The 23,847-nt window shown below is 57.1% G+C and overlaps 1 protein-coding gene across 4 annotated transcripts; it reads right to left on the reverse strand.

Moving 5' to 3' along the window:
* Positions 1–1,304: 1,304 nt before the first annotated feature.
* BTBD2 (BTB domain containing 2) lies at positions 1,305–23,626 on the reverse strand. Of its 4 annotated transcripts, none has more exons than XM_079916887.1 (10): positions 23,228–23,626; positions 19,775–19,870; positions 11,960–12,079; positions 8,128–8,284; positions 6,954–7,059; positions 6,585–6,782; positions 3,347–3,539; positions 3,115–3,202; positions 2,677–2,823; positions 1,305–2,263 (listed from the first exon to the last, which is right to left on the reverse strand). In XM_079916887.1, the coding sequence occupies exons 1-10, from the start codon at positions 23,620–23,622 to the stop codon at positions 2,102–2,104; spliced, it is 1,662 nt and encodes a 553-aa protein (XP_079773013.1). In that variant the 5' UTR covers positions 23,623–23,626; the 3' UTR covers positions 1,305–2,101. The 4 variants fall into 4 exon arrangements, with proteins under 4 accessions (XP_079773013.1, XP_079773012.1, XP_079773015.1 ...); XM_079916886.1 differs by having other exon boundaries at positions 3,347–3,596; XM_079916889.1 differs by lacking the exon at positions 19,775–19,870.
* Positions 23,627–23,847: the final 221 nt, after the last annotated feature.

Raw genomic sequence — 23,847 nt, forward strand, 5'->3', positions numbered from 1 at the left:
ATTTCTTCTTTTGATTGTTGTAGCTAGGAATTCCAAAACTATGTTGAATAAAACTAAGAATGGGAGTCCTTTTCTTGTTCCTGATCTTAGAGGAATCGCTTTTAGCTTTTCACCCGTAAGTATGATGTTAGCTGTAGGTTTGCCTAATATGGCCTTTATTATGCTGAGGTATGTGATAACTCCCATTTCTGAAGTACATGTGGATCGGTTTCCGTTTTCTCTCTTGCTTTGTAATTTTTGAGTTGCCGTAGGACATTGTCATGACAGCTGGTAGAGGCTTATACTGTCCGTCTTTCTCCAGAGGGTGAGTTGCACGTTCCTTTTGGCAGGTCACTGTGACCCTACATAGCTACACGTCTTGGGAGTGGGACGCAGATGTCTCGGGGGCTATTCTGACAACCCCACCATCTTGTTGCATCTTGTTGCCAGGCTTTGCTCCTACTCATGCCCACCTGCCATGGGTGCCCCAGCTGTGCCCTCATCTGACACCATTTGTCATCCTGTCCTGAGGCGGCAGCCCTGAGCTGCAGTGGCCTCCAGGACAGACTGCTCTGGGGGCTACAGTGGAAGGCCTGGCCCCCCACCCCGTGGATCCCTCAGCTGGGGTCTGCCTGCAGTGTGGCTGGTCTCAGGAGGTGACACAGCCTGAGGGCCACAGTGGATCTCGGCAGCCAGCCCAGTCCTGGGTCTGGATCGTCCCTGCCGTGGAACAGTAAGATGCCACATCCTCCTTTGGGCCACCTCGGGTGTAAACTGTTACTTGCACCCAAGAGTCCTCACTGCACAGAAGGAGGGGCCAGGGGTGGGGTGTGAATGCAAGGGGACTCCCCTGGTGCAGAGCCAGCAGGGCCGCTCTGGGGTGCACCCCAGGTCCAGAGGGCAGAGCTGACAAGATCCCTGCATGGCTCACTGCAGTGGGGGCCCTGCTGACATCCTCAGAAAGTGCCAGGAGGCTCCCAGGGCTGCACCAGGGCACAGCCCCACTGCGTGGCCATCACCTGCTGGTGGCTCTGCCCACCCTGCCCAGGGTCCCTGATCGCTGCACAGCAGGGGCACAACGGGAGCCCCAGGGTTTTGTGCAGAGGACAGAGGGTCCGGGGAGGGTCCGCAGCCCACGTGGAGCCCCGCGTGATTTGGATGCCCCGAAGGTGAGAAGTCTGTGTCAGGAGATGGCCCCTCCTGTGGGCCCCCTAGCCCAGCTGGCCCCTCTAACGGTGGGGAAACAGATGCAGTGAGAAGGGCCAGGTCTCCAGCTGCCAGGGGCCCATTCTGCTGGGAAGCAGCACGTGGGTCAGGGCCGGTAAGTTTCTTTCCTTTATTTAAAAAAAAACATTTTGGGGTGTGGTGTGAGGACACACCTTCCATGGCTTCGGGGAGGACACAGGCTCCAGGTGGAAGCATGGGGGTGGGGAGGGGACAGTACCTGGGGGTCAGGGAGGGGCTGTGCCCTCCAGCACCTCCGTGCAGAGTGCTCGCTGGGGGCCAGGAGTGGGGCTACAGGATGTGCAGGTGGGCCAGCTGGGATGCGGCCCCTGCGTGTGGCCCGCAGCCTCGCCCTTCCCAGGCAGACAGGGTCTGCCGCCCGTGTCCACAGCTGCAGGGGCTGGGAGGGGCCGTCCAGGAGGGCTGGACAGGGCTGGTCCTTCACTGGGCCCACGGGCTGGGCCTGGGGCTGGCAGGAAGCTGGCCCGCAGGACCTCGGGAGGGCTTGAGCCCGCATCCTAGGGGTGGGTCAGGGTGGTCTGAGTGTCCCCAGTGAACAGAACAGAGGAATGCAGGACCCAGGCCCGCTAGGGGCCCCGTACGTGGTCTCCTACCAGAGAAACGGGAATCCAAGATGCATTGCCACGTGCAGCTGAAACAAACACGAGGCAACACCCTACACGAATCCTATGGTCGGGCAGCTGGTCAGGCAACCCTGAGCTGCAGGGGCAGCGGGCGGACCCTCGGCTCAGGGCAGGGTCAGGCCGGCCCTGCCCCCCAAGTCCTGAGGGGTTGTCTCCCACTGCCCTGCCCATCCGCCACCTCGGAACAGAGGAGCCCTCCTGGCGCCCGGGACCGAGGCAGGGGGAGCAGCGGGTGTGGCGTGGGATGGGACAGCCTAGGTGTAGAAGATGACCTCAGGGATCTGCCCGTCCTCCACGGACGTGCCATTGTTGTTCCCGGCCGCGTAGCAGAAGGTGAAGCACGTCTTGGCCCCAGTCGTGGGCGACTCGTGGGTGACCTTGCGCAGGCCCTTGGTGCCGTAGTGGGAGTCCGGGCCCTGCGGGGTGGGGCCCGGCGGGTCAGGATGGATGTGCTGCGTTGGACAGGGCGCAGGATCCTGACCCGGCGCAGGCAGCAGGCCCTCCATGGCTGCGACGCAGGGTTGCGCGCTCCTAGCCCCACGTTGTCAGAGGTGGGCAATGGACTGGGAGGCAGGGTCCAAGTCGGGGTCCCAGGTACGGCTCAGGGGTCAGGTTCAGGGTTGGGGTCTTGGGTACGGCTCAGGGGTCAGGTTCGGGGTCAGAGTCCCGGGTTTGGCTCAGGGGTCAGGATCAAGCTAGGGGTCGGGGTCCCGGGTACGGCTCAGGGGCCAGGCTCAGGGTCTCGGGTTGGGCTCAGGGATCAGGGCTGGGTCTCGGTGCTGGGTGGGTGGGGCGGCAGGGGCGCGGCTAGGGCTGGGGTCGGGCACACCTTGAGCGTGGCGCAGGCCGTGTAGTTGACATTGGGCAGCACCTCCACCGGCTCCTTGAACATGACTCGGAAGGTGCTGGCGGAGCCGTCACAGCTGAAGCCTGTGTCGTTCTGGCCCAGGACCGTGTTGCTGTCTGTGTGGATGATCTGTGGGCCAGGAGCCAGGCACAGCTAACTCTGGCGCCCCGGCCCCTGTGCCCACCCGCAGAACCCCCAGGCGCCTGGAGCCCAGGGCTGAGCCCCACCTCCAGGCCCTGCAGCGGGGGGGTCCGACCCGTGACCTGCGCGAAGCAGGCCAGTGGCAGGAGTGGGGAGGCATCGTCCTGGGTCCCCCAGACTCCAGAACACTCGTGCCACCTTGGGGGAAACACAAGCAGACCCTCGACTGAGAGGGACGCGGTGGGATGTGGAGGGGCAGGGCCTGGAGGCGAGCGGTACCTGGATGTTCACTTGGTAATCGGTGGGGCCGTGGATTGAGCCATAGAGCCCGAAGCCAACCACGAAGATGCGCTTGTTGACCGAGAACCTGAACCCGTCGGAGGAGGGAGATGCTGAGCTAGCTCGACCGTCCAGTGCCCGCCCCTCCCCACGGAGGACCCCAGCCCCCCAACCCCCCCGCCGCTGTGCTCGCTGCCCGCGCCTCCCGGCCCTGCGCCCGGCCCGCACCTACCTGATGCGGTCGCTCGTGCCGCTGTAGCCCCAGCGGCTCTCCACCTGCTGGAAGCGGTTGACGCTGCACTCCTTCCCGCGGAGGCAGCAGCGTGGACGGTCAATGAAGTCCACGCGTGGCTTGGGGTTGACGGTGAAGTGCAGGAAGAGGCTGACCACCTCGCGGTCCACCAGGATGCCCGACTGTGCGGGCCCTGAGGGCACAGGGGCGGGTAGGGAAGGCTGGGCAGACCCCAAGCACGCAGAAGACACTGGAAAGCATGGCACCCAGCCTCTCAACTCCTCAGCATCTTTCTTCTGCAGAACATCACCAGTCCAACCACCCCCGCGGGGGGATGGCCCTTCTGCCACGTTTGGGGAAGGACCCGAAGCAGACATGGGGCCAATGCTCTGAGTTGCTGGCTAATCGGGCAAAATCCCCCTCACTGCCCCAGGCCTCCCCACCTCCACTGGGACCACCCCAGGGGACCACCGCTGTTCCACGGAGCACCCGCCGCCCTGCCCGTCCACCCCGGGCACCTACACAGACAGGGGGGATGCCAGCCCCCAAGAGAGGCCCAGAGTTGGAGAGGAGTCTGGAGGTGGGGGCCTGGATGTAGCCATGAGCTGGTGACAGGGGGCAGCGCGTGGGGCAGACAGGTGGTGCGGAAGGATTGTACACGCCTCTGCCCACCACCTGCACCGGGACAGGGTGCCTGACGCAGGCCTTACGGCACCACCCTTGCTTTACAAGAATCACTCATTCACCCGCTTTGAGCTCATTTCTGCACAGGTCAGCCACAACCCGGCCCACTGCCCCAACAGCTCACAGGCACACAGGTCTGAGCAACAGGGCAAGAGAGCTCCATGGATCACAAGAGCAAGTTAAGATACAAAAGTGAACACAGGGCTTCCCCGGGGGTGCACTGGTTAAGAATCGCTTGCCAATGCGGGGAACACGGGTTCGAGCCCTGGTCTGGGAAGATCCCACATGCCGCGGAGCAACTAAGCCCGTGCGCCACAACTACTGAGCCTGCGCTCTAGAGCTCGCGAGCCACAACTACTGAGCCCGCATGCCACAACTACTGAAGCCCACGCGCCTAGAGCCCGTGCTCCGCAGCAAGAGAAGCCACCGCAATGAGAAACCTGCGCCACAACCAAGAGTAGCCCCCGCTCAGCACTAGAGAAAGGCCACACACAGCAACAAGACCCAACACAGCCAAAAATGAATGAATGAATAAATAAATAAAAGTGAATACAGATAACCATTTTTTTTTACATCTCTGCATAGAGAATACAGAAAGAAAAATACATCAGACCTCAGTTGTGACACACTGAGCCAGGGGAGTCTTTGGGGGAGTTTTTTTTCAAACTTCTACATTCTTGTAATTTCAAGTGGAACATAAGAAGCAGGAGAATTCTCTACAACACACTGAGTGACAAAGAGCTGAAGCCTCGCAGGCCATGCTGCAGAGGGACAAGGCCAGAGGCCCAGCACACAAGCCCTGGACACACACACACTCATCCCAGGCACTTGCAAGCTGAGGGGTGGTGGGCTGTTCTGGCCTGGAGGCCCATCATGGGAGAGTGGCAAGGGGGCCAAGGGTGAGGGGTGGCGCTTCTAGGAGACCTGAGACCCCGGATGATTTGGCGGCCAGGTGGCCTATGAGGAGAGTGGTTTCGGGGGTGCAAACGGGGCTGGAGAGGGGTCCAGCAAGGCTCACGCAGATGTCTTAGGCCAAGACAACTCAACACTATAGCTCGGGGCTCTCACCCGGGGCATCCTGCCCCCCAGGGGACCCTGGGCAATGTTTGAGGACATCTGTGATCAAGACTGGGGTGCAGGCTTCCCTGGTGGCGCAGTGGTTGAGAGTGCCTGCCGATGCAGGGGACACGGGTTCGAGCCCTGGTCCAGGAAGATCCCACATGCCGCGGAGCAACTAAGCCCGTGAGCCAGAACTACTGAGCCTGCGCTCTAGAGCCCGCAAGCCACAACTACTGAGCCCGCAAGCCACAACTACTGAAGCCCACGTGCGTAGAGCCCGTGCTCCACAACAAGAGAAGCCACCGCACTGAGAAGCCTGTGCCCATAAGGAAGAGGAGCCCCGCTCGCCGCAACTAGAGAAAGCCAGCGCGCAACAACGAAGACCCAACGCAGCCAAAAATAAATAAATAAACATAAAAAAATAAAGCCCTCATACTGTTAAAGAAAAATGACTAGGGGTGCTCCTGGCATCGAGGGGGTGGGACCAGGGAGGCTGCTCCACACCCCACAGTGCCCAGGACGGCCCCCCGCAGAGTAGGACCCGGCCCCATGTCTGCAGTGCCCAGGCTGCCTCGGTCACTGCTGTACTGCCAAGGCCAGGTACCCAGGAGGTGCTAAGTATCTGACGGATGAGTGACCCCCAGTGTGGAGACAGCCTCTGAGGCTTCGCCCCAGCACTGAGGGAACACCGTGGACCGCCAGATAAAATGCAGGACACCCAGTCAAGCCTTGATTTCAGATCAAAGAGGGCTGATCTCTAGGATAAGCGTCTCCCAGCTGCTGCACGGGACACACTTACACTAAAAAAAATTGTTTGCTCTTGTTGCTAAATCTGGCAACCCTAAGCCTGGGTGGGAGCAGGGGCAGCACGGCCCGGGGAGAGGCAGGACAGCGGTGCACCCGCCACGGGGCTGCATCACGGAGCCCCGTCCAGAACCTTCCAGGCCAGTTTGGCTCCAGGACCGTGGTCGGCACCGGCCATGAGAATGACATGAAGGGGAGGCCCAGGCCCAGGGGAGGGGTCGCCAAGCTGGCCACCACTGCCGCTGCTGCACATCCCCAAGACCCGAGTGTGCCCCAGCGCGAGAGGCAGGGTCAGGGCCAACCCCACCTGGGCCCAAGCCCAGGCCCAGCAGCAGCAGCCCACAGTCCCAGACACTGCCCACCCTTTCATGGGGCTCGTCAAGGACGTGGGCACCAGAGCCCAGCTCCCAGGACCTGAGCCCCAGACGGGACCCTCAGGGGCCTGGTACATTCAGACACGTGCGTGTGGACACCCGAGACGTGGGGGTGGGAGAGGCTGGGACGCGGGAGGGTCGGCATCTGGGGGTCATTCCATCTTCACCCACTTGAGCCAGTCCAGGCTCCCGCATGGACACGGCCAGCACCTGACCCGCTGTGGCCGGGCCGAGGGTCATGGGACTGAGTCACACGCAGCAGGGTCCCTGGGGTCACACCCCTCCTGAGCGTTCCCTCGGCGCCCCATGACCGTTACCTGCAGCAAACTCCTCGATGGTCATCAGCGGGAAGCGGATGAGGGCCAACGCCTTGCCCAGAACCTTCCGCTTGTTCTCAGGCGTCACCTGCAGCTGCTGCCGCTGACACTCAGCCTCAGACCAGCGGACGACAGCGTTGAACAAGCGCACCTCGCGGATGCCCAGGGTGTCCCGCTCCAGCACGGCCACCAGCGTGTCTGCAGGGGAGGGGCCATCAGCGAGCGCCGGCCTCCATGGCCTCGGGGATGACCTCTGACCGGCTCGCGGCCAGGCTGTCCACGGCCCGTGCAGCAGCAAAGTGGGGCAGGCGGCGGGGCCTCGGTGGGACGCATGTGACCACCGAGCCCTCCCCGGCCCTGTGGCCTTACCCAGGTCGATGTCTGTGAAGCCCTCTGCAGTGATGGCGTCGGCCGTGTTCTTGTCGATGTTTTCCAGGCACAGGCTAGCGAGCTGTGGTTCGTCGAAAAGCCTCGCCTGCGGGGGAGAGAGCCTGTCAACACCCAGCCGGATGGACCCTGGCTCCAGACTGGGCACAGATTTCAAGTCCTGGGCACAGATTTCAAATCCTGGGCCGAGGGTCCAGAGGGATCTTCTTTCTTGAGGTTCACAGACTCTCAGTAACCACTGCCTGGGGCGGGGGTCAGGCCTACACCTCAAAAGCTGGGGCGCCTAGAGGTTCAGGCTGGAGGCGGGCCCAGTCGCCCCTTGCAGCAGGCAGGAGCCCGGGGGAGACGGCTGAGAGGACCCGTGGGACGCAGCAGCGCTGTGCTTCTGACCGAGAACTCGCACACGGGGCGGGGGCCGGGGACGGAGAACCTGTGGGGCAGCTCGACGCCCACACCCCTGTGCATCAGTCTCTGCCTAGGGCCTGGCTAGGAGGCTAGGACACCCCACGTGGCTGCAGCTCTCAGCAAATGGCCGGGAGCAGCCGGCCCCCACCCGACCGTCCAGGCTCTGGCCCTTGAGAGCGACTCAGCAGACGGGGCCAAGGCCCAGGTGCCATCTCAGCGAGGGGTCTGTGGAGCCACGATGACACTCGGGCTCTGCCCCGTCCCGCCAGGTTCCCAGCCCCCACAGTGGTCCAGGACCGCCACAGACCGTCAGACCGGACAACCCCAAAGGGTCCCCCTCCAAGAAACCTAGTACGGAACGCCTTTCCCCCCACACCTGAGCTCTGCACAAGGACACCAAAACGCCAACGGGAATCCTTTAGTAAATGACTGTTGTGAGGCCGGCCTGCCAACAAGGTGCACTGCACGAGAGGCGACCAGGGAAACACCACGGTGCCACCAGGGGCAGGGACAAGGGCAAGATGAAGTGAGGGAGACACTCACCCGGGCGCAAGAGTTAAGCGGCGCCTAAACTCCGAAATTCCCCCATCCGTCCTCCCCTGCCCCGGCGTCCTTACTCGCACCCACGCACCTGCATCCTTGCGCATGCTCCCCAGCGGGTCCCGCGCCCTCGCCCCGCCCCGCAGCCCTGCTCGCCCCGCCCCCTGTGGCCTCGCCCCGCACCTGCACACCTGCACCCCCCGTCCCGTACCTGCGTCAGCAGCATGAACGCGTTGTCCGCCCGCAGGTTCTTCTTCAGGAACTCCACGCAGTGGGCCTCGAGCGCGGGCACCGCGTACTTCTTGGCGGTGTACAGCGTGGTCATGACCGTCTCAGGCCCGATCTGAACCTCGTCCGAGTAGAGAAACCTGGAGCGGGGTTGAGGGGCGGGGGGGAGCGGACGGCGGCATGAGGACAGCCGCCCAGCCCCACCCACCGGCCTGGCCCGAGGAACCAACCGAATTAGCATCGGTCGCCCTCTGACCTGTGGATGTGACCCCGCAAAGGCAGTTACCCGGGAAAAGGAGTGCCCACAGGCAAACCCTGGAAACGAGTCTACACAGCAGGTAGGCCTCTGTCCGGCTCCTCCGTGGGCAGCACGGGATTTGCTCCGGGACGCGGAGAGGCTTCCGCACCACCACCACCCGCCCCCCCCCCGCCCCGACCCCGCCACAGCCGACTGCCATGCCCGACCACTAACGGGACCAGAAATGCCGGCCGGAATCACAGATACCGGATGTGTTGACCACTCGCCATCGGGCCGACTCTACATGTGGGTCAGAAGTCAGGGTCGATTACAAAACCACGGGGAGATGGTGAGAAATCACAACCCTGGTCCATCTGGTGGGAGCGCCTCAGAGGCGGCCCTGGGCGCGCAGCTCACCCCTCTGCGTCCAGGAGAAATGACGCGTGTTCACAGCAGCGCGATCCACGCGAAACCACCCGAGTGTCCGTCCACGGGCACCATGGACACGGGATTGGGGGCGGGGTAGAGGAGCCCAACCGGGAGCCGCCCAAAGAGCACGTTCCTGGAAGGGGCCCCCCTCTCCTGGGACTCACTCCCCTGAGAATGCACAGGAAGCCCGAACAGCAGCGGCCGGCGGGGTCAGGGGCAGGACGGCCACCCATGGCAGCAGTGCGGAGGGGGACCTGGTAATGGGACAGGCCGAGACACGTGCGGGGAGATGGGGGAGCCCTTCACATGCCAGTGGAGATAGTGTCCACCCTCTCGGGGGGGCAGCTTGGTTACCAAAACCCAAGCTGATATGGGGAGAGAGATAGAGACAGAGAGACACAGGGATGGAGCGGGAGACGGAGAGAACAGCCTTCCACCCCACATCTCACCAAGCTTAGACTAAGGCAGGGTTTGGCTTACTGCAACCCATCACCTGTTTGGGGTCTTGATTTTTTTTATAGATATGACTTTTACATTTTTAAAAATTATGGTAAAATACATATAACATAAAATTTACCATTTTAACCATTTTTATCAGTAGCATTAGGTACGTTCATATTGCTGTGCAACCATCCCCACCATCATCTCCAGAACTTTCTCATCTTCCCAAACTGAAATTCTGTCCCGACTCCCCCTCCCCCAGCCCCCGGCCCCACCATCTACTTCCTGTCTCTATGGAAGTGACTCCTCTAGGACCTCCTGTGAGTAGGTTCACACTGTATTTGTCCTTTTTCATCTGGCTTATTTCAATAAGCATCATGTCCTCAAGGTCCATCCTTGTTGGAGCAAGCGTCAGAATCCTTTTTGTTTTTAAATTTTAATTAATTTATTTATTTTTGGCTGCGTTGGGTCTTCATTACTGTGCATGGGGTTTCTCTAGTTGCGGCCAGCGGGGGCTATTCTTTGTTGCAGTGCACGGGCTTCTCATTGCAGTGGCTTCTCTTGTTGCAGAGCACGGGCTCTAGGTGCACGGGCTTCAGTAGTTGTGGCACATGGGCTCAGTAGTTGTGGCTCGTGGGCTCTAGAGCGCAGGCTCAGTAGTTGTGGCGCACGGGCCTAGTTGCTCTGTGTGTCCCCGTGTCCCCTGCATTGGCAGGTGGATTCTTAACCACTGCACCGCCAGGGAAGTTGCCAGAATCCTTTATGACATAAACGGGTGCTGAATTTCGTCAAAAGCTTTTCCTGCCATCTATTGAGATGATCGTATGGTTTTTATTCTTCAACCTCTTGATGTGGTGTATCACGCTGATTGATTTGCAGATACTGAAAAATCCTTGCAGCCCTGGAATAAACCCCATTTGATCATGGTGTATGATCCTTTTAATGTGTTACTGAATTCCAGAATCCTTTTGAAGGCTGAGTAATATTCCGGTGTGTGGATGGATCACACCTCGTTCATCCCTCAACTGTTCATGGACACTTGGGGTGTTCCCACCTTTTGGCTGTTGTGAATCAAGCTGCTGTGAACACGGGTGTGCAAATCTCTCTTCGAGCCCCCACCTCTCCCTTCTTTGGGGGACGTACCCAGGAATGGGGTTGCTGGAGCACATAGTGATTCTATGTTTAGCTTTTGAGGATCGTCCACTGTTTCCACAGTGGCTGCCTCATTTCACATTCCCACCAGAAGCACACGAGGGTCCCAATTTCTCCACCTCCTCGAGACAAGTCGTTTTGTTTGTTTGTTTTTTAATAATAGCCACCCTGGTGGGTGTGAAGTGATATCTCACCGTGCTTTTGTCCCCTATTTTGTACATAAAGTTTCCTTGGCCCACAGTCCTGCCCACAGTTTACAAATCCTTCCAGGCTGCTTTTGCAATGTCGGCGGGGAGCTGTGGAGACAGAGCCCCTACCCTCCCACCCACCCCGGGGCAGCCTGCGGCCCCTGGTCTGAGGGACCATCTGAAAAGTTGCCTAAAGACAGAGGAGTGAGATTATTCCACAAAGTGCTGTGATCAGCCCACAGGATTCAACACTGTTAGATGGAGCTGAAGGGAACCAGTTTACACCCTGCAGACACCAGAGGAAAAAAGGAGATGACGACACAGTGGGTGGGGAGGGGCGCTCTGAGCACGTGATATGAACGGGACCGATATGAATGGGAGCAACCAGCCCCGCCCCGCCCGTGGGCCCCGCCCCCGTGGTGCTGAGAGGCAGGTTCACTCCATTTTCTTCCTTATGCTTTCTTTTCTCTTCTTTTCTTCTCACCCTCCCTTTTTCTCTCTCTCTCCCTTTTTTTCTGTGAGCCAATGCCATTTTTATAATCAGAAGGGGAAAAAAAATAAGCTCCACATCTGAAGAGCTGTCTTGACTGTTCGGGATAACCTTTCAAGCCACCCAGACCATTTACACCAGGGTTTCCGGACAGGGGAAGACGGTGCTCCGCGGAGCAGGGAGGTGTATGGGAGTTCCACAGAGCTCGCCGGCCTCCTCCTCGGTGGAGTTGCAATCTGTGGGCGGCACTCCCACCCCCAACATCCACTATATTTGTTTTAAAGTCCTTGAGAAAAAATTTGAAACCCAGGAAGAAAAAATATAGGTGGAATTTAAAATTCTTGCCTCAGGCTATTTCTTCAAAAACTCTTGAAAGGATGAAAACTTAGGGACTCACACACGCTGCAGCGTGGGTGGACCTGGAACCGCGATGCTCAGTGAGAGCAGCAGATGCAGAAGGACACACAGGGTGTGATCCCACTGATGGGAAACGTCCAGAACAGGCAGATCCACAGGGACAGAGAGTGGGTTCCTGGTTGTCAGGAGCTGGGGGAGGGGGATGCCATTCCTTTGGGGGTGATGGAATGTTCTGGAATTAGAGGTGATGGTTGCACACTCTGTAAACATACTAAATGTCATTGAATTGTACACTTCACACGGGTGAGTTGTATGGTATGCAAATTACATCCTGATATTAAAGATACAAAAATGAAAATGGGGGGGGCGTCCAGAGCCCACCCCTCACTGAGGAGGCGAGTTCTAGAAATCTCCAGGGAGCTGGGGGCTCTGGAGGCAATGTCACCAGGGCTCTATTTTTTTTAAACATCAGGTGTGTCTGTCCCTCCCCCCAGGGCATGAAGGACCTGGAAAATCTTACTTGAGCAGTGCCAGGAAGGCAGCGGGCTCCACGTCCGGCAGCTCGATCTCGGTGGACGTGGTGGCCATTCCCCCGTTGAACATGGCATCAAAGACGGCGCTGCCCACGGCCAGCACGAACCTGGTGTGTCAGAGAAGACCCGGTTACCCTTCGCGAGGCCCAGCGGTCCCCACCGCCCGAGCCCGGGGGGCTGTCGGGGCCCCGGGACGTGGAAGGCGAGTGTCCCCGCAGCAGTGACACCCCAGCCAGCACCTGCAGCAGATGCTGTGCCCAGAGCATCCTGCCCTGGATGCTTCCGTTAGGAAGGCCCTGAGGACTGAGAAGGCAGCACGTGTGGATCGGTGGCAACAGAGGCCGGAGAAGCGAAATCGTCTCCCCAGGGGCTGAATGGCTTATGGCAGAGAGCTCATGCCCTCCCCACGCAACTCATTCACTCCCTCCCTCCGTCATTCCCTCCCTCCGTCATTCATTCACTCGCTCATTTGCTCATTCACTCACGGATTCACCCGATCATTCATTCACTCAACCACTCCCTCCCTCCGTCATTCATTCACTCACTCATTCCTTCACTCACTGATTGGCTCACCCACTGATTCATTCATTCATTCACTCCCTCATTCATTCGTCATTCACCTCATCCTTTCATTCATTCATTCAGTGACTCACTCAACCACTCCCTGCCTCCCTCATTCACCCGCTCCTTCATCACTCCCTCCTCGCTCTACACACACGGCCCCCGTGCTGGGGCTGTGGGCACTGAGACCCTGGCCTTGTTGGAGGAAGGCAGCCACGGGTCCACGGCGTGGACAGCCTGACAGTGGGGCAGGAAGGAGAACGCAGGGCTGTGAGGGCGCAGTCAGGAAAGGCCTGGGGGGGTCACCTGAATCGGGCTGAGCCCGTGGGGAAGGGCGTGGAGGCCAAGGGAGCATCCAGACATGGGTGGCCATGGGGGCCTGCAGGTTCTGCCTGGCATCATGCGCCCACTGTGCTGAGCACCCGCGGTCCCCAGGGCCCGCCCCACAGCAGCCTACCCCGGGGCGGCCCTGCAGAGCCCCTGTCCTCTGGGTCCGCAAGGCCCCACATCGCAGCCCCTCCCGGGGTCCCCACGGTGACACACGCAGGGCTCTGAAAGGCCACCCCCTTGCGGAACCGCTGGAGTCGGCAGCCACAGCCCGATTCCCGGCCTCTGCCCAGTGCCCGGGGGACGTTCCCACCGCTCCCAGCGAGCCCCACCCGGGCGGCCCCCTACTCTCCACAAAAAGAACTGCCTCCCACCCACTCCTCCGTCGTGGACTGGTGCTCCCGGCCCCGCCAGGCCCTTGTCTGGTCCCCAGTCTGGCCCGGGGCTCTACGGCACCCCAAAGGGCAGACCAGCGATGGGGGCCAGGTGGGAAACCGAGTGTGAGTGTAGTGGGGTGAACAGTGTCTCCAAAGTCATGTCCATCTGGAACGTCAGGATGGTACCCTGTTTGGAAACGGTGTCTTTGCACATGCCATTTATTAAGATGAGGCCACCCAAAGCCGGGCTGGCCCTAATCCAATGACTTATAAAAGGGAAATGTGGACCCAGACACACAGGGAGAGGTTACGTATTGCCGGAGGCAGAGCCTGGAGCCCCAGAAGCCGGAGGAGGCGGGAAGGACCCTCCCGGGAGCCTCTGGAGGGGGCGCGGCCCTGCAGTACCCTGACCTTGGGCTTCTGGATCCCGGAACTGAGAGAGGACAGATCTGTGCGGCTTTGCCCATCCAGCGGCGGTGCTCATGCCCTGTGCTGCCCCACCGCGTCCTCGAAGCCCCGCTCATTCACCACCGCAGCTGGGCCCCTGGAGCCTCACTGCACTTCCCCACGCACACTCTCCATAAATAAAGTGTCTTCCGGTTCCTCCTTTCTTTCTAGATTAAACAAAGCACCTTGATCTCCCGCGGGGAAAACTTTCCCCAACGATTCACTGGCAGGAAGTAAGAGGAGGCCCAACTGGGCCTGTGTGTCTGTGCAGAGCCCCGGATGCCAGGCTGTATGCACCCTCAGTGCCCTCGGCGGACGTGGCGACAAACCCCAGGGCTGGCACGGCCACTGGGTCGAAGGCGGGCTGAACATCTCCAAGGCTCCTCCACCCACAGCCTCACCCGCCTCCCACCAGGAGTCCTCTACCCTCCCTTATCCATCCATCCTCAAAAACATGACGGTGAACACAGCAAGTCAAAGCCACCATGAGACACCACCTCACCCCCACTAGGAAACGCCAGCTAGGATAGAAAATCCGGACAATGACCGGAGTTGCTGCGGATGTGGAGAGATCAGAGCCCTCGTGCAGGGCGGGTGGGGACATAGAGTGCGCAGCAGCGCTGGATGACAGGCCAGTGGTTCATCGGAGGGTTCAACGTGGAGTTACCGTCTGACCCGGCAGTTCCACTCCTAAGTTGCGTACCCGAGAGAAACGAACACACACGTCCACATAAAACCTGTGCACAAGTGCTCACAGAGACACGATTCACAGACAGCCAAAGGCATCTGTCCAATATCAATGGACAGATGCCGGATGAACACAGTGTGGTCCCTCCATACATACAAGGAATGTTAGTTACCTTAAGAAGGAGGAAATTCCGACACATGTTACAGAGTGGATGGACCTTGGGGACGTGATGCTCAGTGAGACAAGCCAGACACAGAAGGACACACACTGTCTGATTCCACTCACAGGAGGTCCCTGGGGGAGTCAGATCCACAGAGACAGGAAGTAGATGGTGGGGCCAGGGGTTGGGGGCTGGGGGCTGGGGGCGGGGGAGTCAGGGTTTCATGGGGACAGAGCTTCAGTTTGGGGAGATGAGAAAGTTCTGGAGATGATGGTGGGGATCATTGCAAACAATGTGAATGTGCTTAATGCCACTGAGCTGTGTGCTTAAAAAGGGTAAAGACGGTGAGCTTTATGGTATGTGTATTTTACCACAATTTAAAAATTTAAAAAAAAGAAAGAATGACATACTACCCTGAAGGGGCAGGGAAGAAGAGGCCAGCTAAGTAGCTTTGGGAAACAGGTTAAAGGCCAAAAGAACTGCATACAAACACTGTGCTTTACTTAGTAAAAGTATTTTTCACAGGAGAGGGTTAGCAGCTCTGAAACTACTCTTCATATCTAGGTTTGTGCTACCAAGTAGACGTGTGCAGAATGAGAGCCAGGGTCCTCATCCTGGGAGAAAACAGTTATAGATAAGGGGGGGGCTGGAATAAATTCTGGAGGGCTGAACCGAAATCAGAGCGATCAAGATGATCTCGTGGCTTTTAGACAGGTAGCTGGATGGTGGATGGATGGACAGATGGACAGACGGGTGGAGAGACACAAATAAACAGAGATATGTGTGTGTTGGTACATTTCCTCGCTCTACCTGCCAAAAAGGTCTCTAAACAACAACACCCCAGCAGCAGCGGGCACACCCAGCACCCAAGTCTTGGTTTCTAAATACCATTTTCCACTAAAACGAACCAGAGCTCCTTGGAGAAATGGCTGACTGCAGGGCTGGGGCAGGGGAAGGACAAGACGAGCTTGGAGTATCTGTGGCGCCAGAAAGTAAAAACATGCTCCAGCATGACAGGGAAATGTTGAACGGACACAGGAGCCAAATCTGGGACGATACGAACAACAAAATAATGTTCGTGTTGGATGATGACCCCCAGGATAAAATCAATATCCATGAGTCCATGATGAAATAAATATATAACTGAAGAAATGGATGAGTAAGGGAGAAGGGACAGCTCTTCCTTTTAGAACCCCAGTTAACAAATGCAGAGGGAGTTACGGAAATAGGAAATCACCATATGGCAGGTGCCAGAGTAAATAACTCTTTCCAGCAGGAACCACCATACACCAGCGGGCAAAGCAGGAGGGGGAAATGGGATGTCTGTACAGTCCCAAAGTATCCCTCGGGAAGGGTGATTTACAAGGAGACGGTGGTGACATCCAGTGGAGAAATCTACCCCATGACCAAGGCTCACGTCACCAGAGATGGGACAGATGGATGTCACGGGCTCAGAAGTTTTACATTCAAACACACAAAGGGAATGAAAGGAGAAAGATGGGGAAAGACATACCTTGCATTCGGAAACCACCAGAGAGCTAGAGTGGCTACACAGATATCAGACAAGACAGACGTGAAAAAAAAAAAAAGACAGACGTGAAGATGAGGAATATTACTGAACAATGGACGTTTCATGTGAACAGAGGGTCAGTACATGGGGACAGGTAACAGTACAAATGAATACACAACAGAGTCCCAAACTACACGAAGCAGAAACTGACTGTTAAAGGAGAAAGAGGCAATCCCACAATTATCGTTGGAGGTTCTGATGCCTCACTCTCCACAACTGACAGAACGGCCAGACAAAATCGGCAAGAATACAGAAGACTGAACAGTGCTGCCAAGCGACCTTTACGGAACCCTCAGCCCAACGACGGCAGAATGCATGCTCTTAGGCGCAATGGCACATTCTCCAGGACAGACCACATGCAAGGCCAAACAAAGATACTCAGAGGCACTGAAAGCAGTCAAAGCATGTTCTCCAAAGAGAGGAATTAAACTCCGTACCAACAACAGAAAGACCTCTGAGAAATCCCCAAATATGTGGAAATGAAACAACCCTTCTAAGTAACCCATGGGTCAGAGAAGGAACACAAGGGAAATTAGAAAAGATCTTAACTGGAACAAAAATGCAAACACGGCGCATCAAAATGTAAGGGATGCAGCTAAAACAGTGCTTAGAAGTAAACATTATATATGTATTAAATAAAGATCTAAAATCAGCAAGGTGAGCTTCCAGTAATTCCCTGGTGGTTCAGTGGTTAGGACTTGGCACTTTCACTGCCGGGGCCTGGGTTCAATCCCTGGTTGAGGAACTAAGATCTTGCAAGCCATGTGTGGCATGACCAAAAAATAATTAATTAATTTAAAAAATTAAATCAGCAAGGTAAGCTTCCATCTCAAGAATCTAGAAAATGAAGAGCAAATCGAGCCCAAAGAATGAAGAAAATAATAAAAGTGAGAGGAGGAATTAATGAAACTGGGAATGGGAAAATAGAGACAATACAATGAAACCTAAAGGTCACTCTTTGGGGGTGGGGGGCGGGCAAATCAACAATTGCTAGAACTTTAGCTAGACTGACCAAGAGAAAAAAACACAGATTACCAAAATCAGGAATGAAAAAGGGAACATTACTACAGACCCCATAGGTGCTAAAAGAACTTTGAAACAACTTTATGCCAACAACTTAAGACAACTTAGAGGAAATGGACGACTTCCTGGAAAGACTTTCTGCCAACACTCACTGGTGAAGAGAAAATCTAAACAAACACATAACAAGTAAGTGAACTACTCATTAATAACCTTCCGGAACTTCCCTGGTGGCGCAGTGGTTAAGAATCCGCCGGCCAATGCAGGGAACACGGGTTCGAGCCCTGGTCCGGGAAGATCCCACATGCCGCGTAGCAACTAAGCCCGTGCACCACAACTACTGAGCCCGCGTGTCACAACTACTGCAGCCCACGTGCCTAGAGCCTGTGCTCTGCAACAAAGAGAAGCCACCACAAGAAGCCCGCACACTGCAACGAAGAGCAGCCCCACCTCGCCGCAACTAGAGAAAGCCTGTGCACAGCAACAAAGACCCAAAGCAGCCAATTAAAAAAAAAAAAAAAATCTTCCCACTGGGACTTCCCTGGTGGTGCAGTGGATAGGACTCTGCGCTCCCAATGCAGGGGGACCGGGTTCAATCCCTGATCAGGGAACTAGATCCCACATGCATGCCACAACTAAGGAGCCCACCTGCCGCAACTGAGGAGCCCTCAAGCCGCAACTAAGGAGCCCGCCTGCTGCAACGAAGACCTGGTGAGACCAAATAAATAAATAAATATTTTTAAAAATCTTCCCACACAGAAAAGCCCATTCGCAGAAGAAATAATACCAACCCCATGCAAACTCTTCCAGAAAGGGGAGGGGGAGGGAATATTTCCCAACTCACCTATGAAGCCAAAGACACTCTGGAACCCTCGGGCACCAGTGGGGGGTGGGGAATGGGGCGGCCACTTTGGAAACCAGTTTGGCAGTTTCTTAAAATGTCACAATACCCTGTAATTCCAACATGCGACCCCTAGGTATTCACCCAAGAGAAAAGGAGCAGTTCTTCCACAGGCATATTTCCACACGAATGTGGAATGTTCATGGCAGTATGATTCCTCGTAATGAAAAGCTGGAAATAACCCATATAACCCATATGCCCATCGACTGGTGAGTGGACAAGGCATGGTCCATCCATGCAATGGAATTCAGCAGTAACGTGAGTTGCTTTAGCAATACAAAGAGATGAACTGCCGATACAACGGTGTGGGTGGACCTTATAAACAGCACACTCAGCGAAAGAAGCCAGACCAAAGCCTACACATTCTATCATTCAATTCTATGAAATTTCTGCAAACAGCAAAACTAGAGAGAAAGAAGGAGGTCAGTGATTGCCCAGGGATCAGGGTGGGAGTGGGGAAAGGGGCTTCTGGGGGTGACAGAAGTGCTCCCAAACTGGGCTACGGCAGTTGTCACACAAATGCATAATTTTCTACATGGCCAGTTGTCAGATCAAACAAACCAAAATCCATTAAAAGCACTCGATAACATCCCATGCCCACACTTCATGGAAACTCTTAGTGAACAGGGGATGGAAAGAAACTTGTTACTGTATTAAAAAGGATTTGTCAGAAACCAGTATCAACGATCACATTGAACTGTGAAAAACACCTCTGTTACGGAACAATGCCCCTGGTGGTCAGAAATGCAATCAGAACAGAAAAAATGAGGCAGAAATATGAGAGAGAATGAGAAATTAATTGCCCATAACGTGACTGTCTCACTTAAAACTCTAAATTCAGGGCTTATTTAAATCTAAATTAAAATTAAGGTAAATAAAAGATTCAGTTTGGGAATTCCCTGGTGGTCCAGTGGTTAGGACTCTTCGCCTTCACTGCCGAGGGCGCAGGTTCAACCACTGGTTGGGGAACTAAGACCCCACAAGCCACGCAGTGTGTCCGAAAAAACAAAACCAAAAAAAAGGATTCAGTTCCTCAGTTGCAAGAGCCACAATTCAAGTGCTCAGCAGCCACAAGTGATTAGTGGCCAGGACTGGAGCGCATAGATCTAGAGCAATCCCAACATCACAGAAAAGTCTACTGGACAGTGCCACACCACAGAATCAGTGGAGCAATTATTAATGCTAGGAAGTGTTCAGAAAGAAATCGTTCAAATAGACAAAAATAAATGCGCAAAAAATCTACAGCTTCCCAGCAAGAACCAACTAGAAAAAATACAATGGAGAAATTACTCACAACAGAAAAAACAAACAAAAACTAACCAGAAACTTAGCAATATACGTGCAAGACCTATTTGAATAAACTACAAAACTTCCCTAAGGTTTCACAAAAATGCCCTGGATAAACACGTTCCCAGATATATTTTGTATTCTCAATTGTCAGCTCTCCCAACCTGTATCTCTGCAAAGACCAATCCCTCCAGGCAATTCCTTTAGCATTTGATAAATTGATTCTAAAGATCATAAGGAACCACTGAGGCAGAGGCTGGTCAACTACAGCCCTGGGACTCAATCTGGCCCACCGCTTGTTTTTGTAAATAAAGTTTTATTGGCACAGAGCCACACCCATTCATTTCTGTCTTAATGCATTTGTGTTGCTATGCCAGAATTAAGCAGTTGGGACAGAGGCCGTGTGGCCTGCTGATACTATATACTATCTGGCTCTTTACAAAACTTTGCTGGTGCAAATTTACCTGAAGGTAAGTCCCACAGGGAAAGAGATGTCTTCTGTCAGCACTGTTTCAATGACTGTTGGATGCAGGGAGGGACAGACGGATGGATGATTGATTCTGGAAGAGTTAAGTGTGTGAGACGAGCTGAAAAAAGTCTTGACAAGGAGTAAAACTGGGAAGAACAGCCACACAGTTCTCAAAACCCACCATAAAGCCACAGTCATCAAAAAACGTGTTACTGGGCTAAGCACACACAGATCGATGAAGGAGAAGGGACCCCAGACACAGACTGCTCCACTTCTGGGACTTCTCTGCACTGCTAAGTTTTCCGTGATAGATGAATAAAGGTATTTTAGATATTAACGTGGGACCATCCGATTTGTGCACAGTGCTACCCTGAAGACGCTCGGTATTTCCTCAGAGGGAGCCCCGCGAGCGCAGACAGTGGACTCACAGGTTTCCTGAGCATCTGCCGTGCCAGGCATTTTCCTGGGCCTAGCAGGAGGGAGAGAAGCAAAACCCTGGGGCGGTCCAGTGGCGGGGACTCCGCGCTTCCACTGCCAGGTGCCGGGGTTCAATCCCTGGTTGGGGAACTAAGATCCCACAAGCTGTGACTCAGACAAAAAAAAAAAAAAAAAAAAAAAAAATCCTGCTCACAGGAAGCCAATGACGGCAGTCGCAGAGAAAGTTAGGAGGAGAAAGCTGTCAAAACGCCGTGCAGGGCGAGGGGGTGGGGCTAAGGCGACTGGGGCGTGGGGCAGGGGGAGGCTCCGAGTGAGGTACGAACTTGTCCGGGTGCCATCACTCATGCCAGGCCCTCCTGTGTCCCACGCCCCGGGTCACCCCGTACCCAGAATTCACGGCCCCAGCCTGAGACCACCCCAAGCCTGGGTCCTGGGAAATGGTGGGTCCAGACCCCATGGCCTTCCTCAAAGTTAGCACGAGCCCCTCCCCGGCTCGGCCCTGCTCCCCAGTCACCAGATCAGGATGCTCTCCGCCCCAGGCCCGCATCCAGGATGCCACGTGGCTTTCACTTGTGTCCTCAGGCTCCTCCCAGGACTGGCTGGCGTCCTGCAGCATGGCCCCAAGCTGGGTTTATCTGGTATTTTCTCCGATAGGACCAGGTGTACTGGTTTCCTGGGGCTGCTCTAACAAATTACTGCAAATTGGGTGACTTGAAAGAACAGGAATTTCCTCTCTCACATTCTGGAGGCCGCATGTCCAAGGTCAGTGTGTCCCAGGGCTGTGCTGCCCCCGGAGGGTCCCGGGGAGGGTCCCCCTCTTGCCTCTTCCAGCTTCTGGGGTCCCAGGTGTCCTGGGCTTGCGGCCGTGTGTCCTTCCCATCTCTGCCTCTGTTGTCACATGGCCGTCTTCTCTCGGTCTCTCCTCTGTCTCTCATAAGGATCCTTGTTGGATTTAGGGCCCGTTCAGATAATCCAGGATGATCTCTTCTTGAAACTCTTAATCACATCTACAAAGACCCTTTTCCCAAATAAGGTCCCGTTCACAGGTTCTGGGTGTCAGGATGTGGACACACCTTGTCGGGGGCCACCATTCAACCCACTACACTGGGGTTAAGGGTTTGGGGTGGAGCACACTGAGATGAGGTGCCCTTCTCATTGATTCCTTCTAGGGGGACCCTGACACCCCCAGGACATCACCCTGAGGTCGACCTTGACCACCTGGCTGAGGTGGCATCTGCCGGGTTCCCCCAAGGTGGGATTCCAATCTACTCTTTACAAGCAAGTCCCCAGATCCAGCCCACCTGGGACAGAGGCGGGAGTTAGGTCCAGCCCGGGAGCATGGCGCACGGTATTAGGAATTTTCCCCACTCCTGTCTGTGTTCCATCAGTGAGGCTGCGAGGTGTTTCCTGTATGCGTTGGGTCACATCCCCACCTGCATTGTAAGCCAGCCTATATGGAGCATGAGCCCCAGGCCACTGTGATAAGGACCTGGTTGGGTCACAGGGTCCACCCTCCCTGTGGCCCTGGGAAGGAGGTGTCTGAGTGGTCAGTCCCAGGTCCTGGGGGGTGGGGAGGTGGGGGGGAACTGAGGCTCAGCAGAACCCAGGGTCACTCACGGTACAGTCATCTACCTGATCGCTACAGGTAAAATGTCAACAATGCATATGAAATAACAACCCAAAGGCTGAAAAGACAAAGAACCAGAACCTTCGATCTGGGAGGTCCACACAGCAGAAATGTGGGACAAGAAAGGCATGACGGAGGCTGGGGGCTCACAGGTGACACATCAACTGGCCCCCTACTCACAGCTTGCGGGAGAGGTGGGAGGGCCACAACACACACACACAGGGCACGGAGGTACTGGGGACCGCATCACGGGCCTGGAAGCTTCCTTGGACAGGAATCTAGACCCAGTTGTATATAAATAACCAAAAAAAGCCAGAAAGAGGAATCTCGAAGGCACAAGTTAAATAAAGGCCACACGTCAGAAAGGTGGGGAGGACCCTCACAGCAGGTTGGGGGACACTCCAGGCAGAGTGGTGAGAACCCCTGCAGCCCCCCTCCCCAGACAGAACCCTCCCCAGCACCCCCCAGCGAGCAGGGGCAGAGGAACCAGCAGTGGGCAGGACGCTGTCTGACATCACTCCCACCCTACCCAGGAGTCTGGGTGCTGCACCCTGGAGACTGGCAGAGGGATGGGGCCTGGACCAACACCCCCCCGCCTTTCGAAAGGAGGCCTGTGGGATGGGGCGTCGCAGAGCTGGGTGACTGCAGAGCTGGGAGTCACTGGGGGTCCTGGGTTCACAAGGTGGGAGTCTGGTGGGGCTCTGGGGGTCTCAGCCCCAGAAGGATGGGGCACTTGGGGGAGGAGGTCACTGGGGCAGGAAGGAGGAAATGGAGGGAGATGGTACTGTCTGGGGGTCCTCGGGCTGGCCAGGCTGGGGGTTGCAGGGTCTGGGGAGCCTGGCAGGGGCTGAGGGGTCACAGGGATGCTGCGGGTGGAAGAGGTCACTGGGTCTGGGAGATCCTGGCCAAGGTGGCAGGGTCAGGGGTCACAGAGCCAGGAGACGCTGATGAGAGTGGAGGAGCAGGGGTCGCAGGACCAGAATACGGCCAGTATCTGGAAGTACGAGTGGAAGGGGGCCTGGCAGGGTCACAGGGCCTAGGGGTGCTAGGGCCCGGGGATGGTGGTTACTGGAAACAGCAGAGTCCCAGGGATGGTGGATGTCCCGGGGTGAGGGCAGGTCCCTGAGACCAGCAGGGGTTCCAAGAATAACGGGTTGGGTCCTGGGACGACGGGGTCCTGAGGGTGGTGGGGTCCCGGGAACGGCAGGGGTTCCAAGAAGGGCGGGTCCTGGGGGATGACTAGGTCCCCGGGGATGGCGGGTATCCCCGGCGGGGGGGAGGGGTGGCGGGATCTCAGGGATGGCTGAGTCCCGGGGGCTGGCGGGGTCTGGGCCCGGGGATGCTGGGTCCCCGGGGGCGGCGGGTCCCGGGACGGCGGCCCACCTGTGCGCCGGGATGCGCTGCGCGCCGAGCCCCTTGCCCACCAGGAAGTGCACGTCGCAGAGCACCTCGTTGTTGAAGAGGAAGGCGAAGCGCTCCTTCACCGTGGGCTTGGTGGCCTGCCAGTTGTAGACGGGCTCGCGCAGCAGCGCCCCCGCCCCCGGCTCCTCGGCCGCCCGCTCCCCGCCCGCAGCGGCCTGCGCGCCCGGCCCCGGCCCCGACACCGACACCGGCGGGGGCGGCCCGGGGGCGGCGGGGGCCGGGGCGGCGGCGGCAGCGGCGGCGGCTGCGTTGCCGGGGGCCGGGGCGGCATTGGCGCTGGGCCCGGGGCCGCCCCCCGCGCCCGGGCCGACCCCCGGCGGGCACGACGCGCGCCCGCCGCTCCCACCCGCCGCCATCTTGTCGGTGCGGCGCCCGGCGGGGCGGGGGCGGGGCGGGGCGGGCGGGGGGAGGGCCTGGGAGGGGGAGGGGAGGGAGGCGAAAGGAGGGGGCAGAGGAGGGGGAGAGGGGGAGAGGGGAGGAGGAGGGAGGGGGAGGGGCAGGGGGAGAGAAGGGAGGGGGAGGATGTGGGGGACTTGGAGAGCAGGGAGGAGAAGGGAGGGGGCCGGGGAGGGGCTAGGAGG

The sequence above is a fragment of the Stenella coeruleoalba genome (genome assembly GCF_951394435.1).
Source record: "Stenella coeruleoalba genome assembly, chromosome: 3".
NCBI classification, from domain to species: Eukaryota; Metazoa; Chordata; class Mammalia; order Artiodactyla; family Delphinidae; genus Stenella; species Stenella coeruleoalba.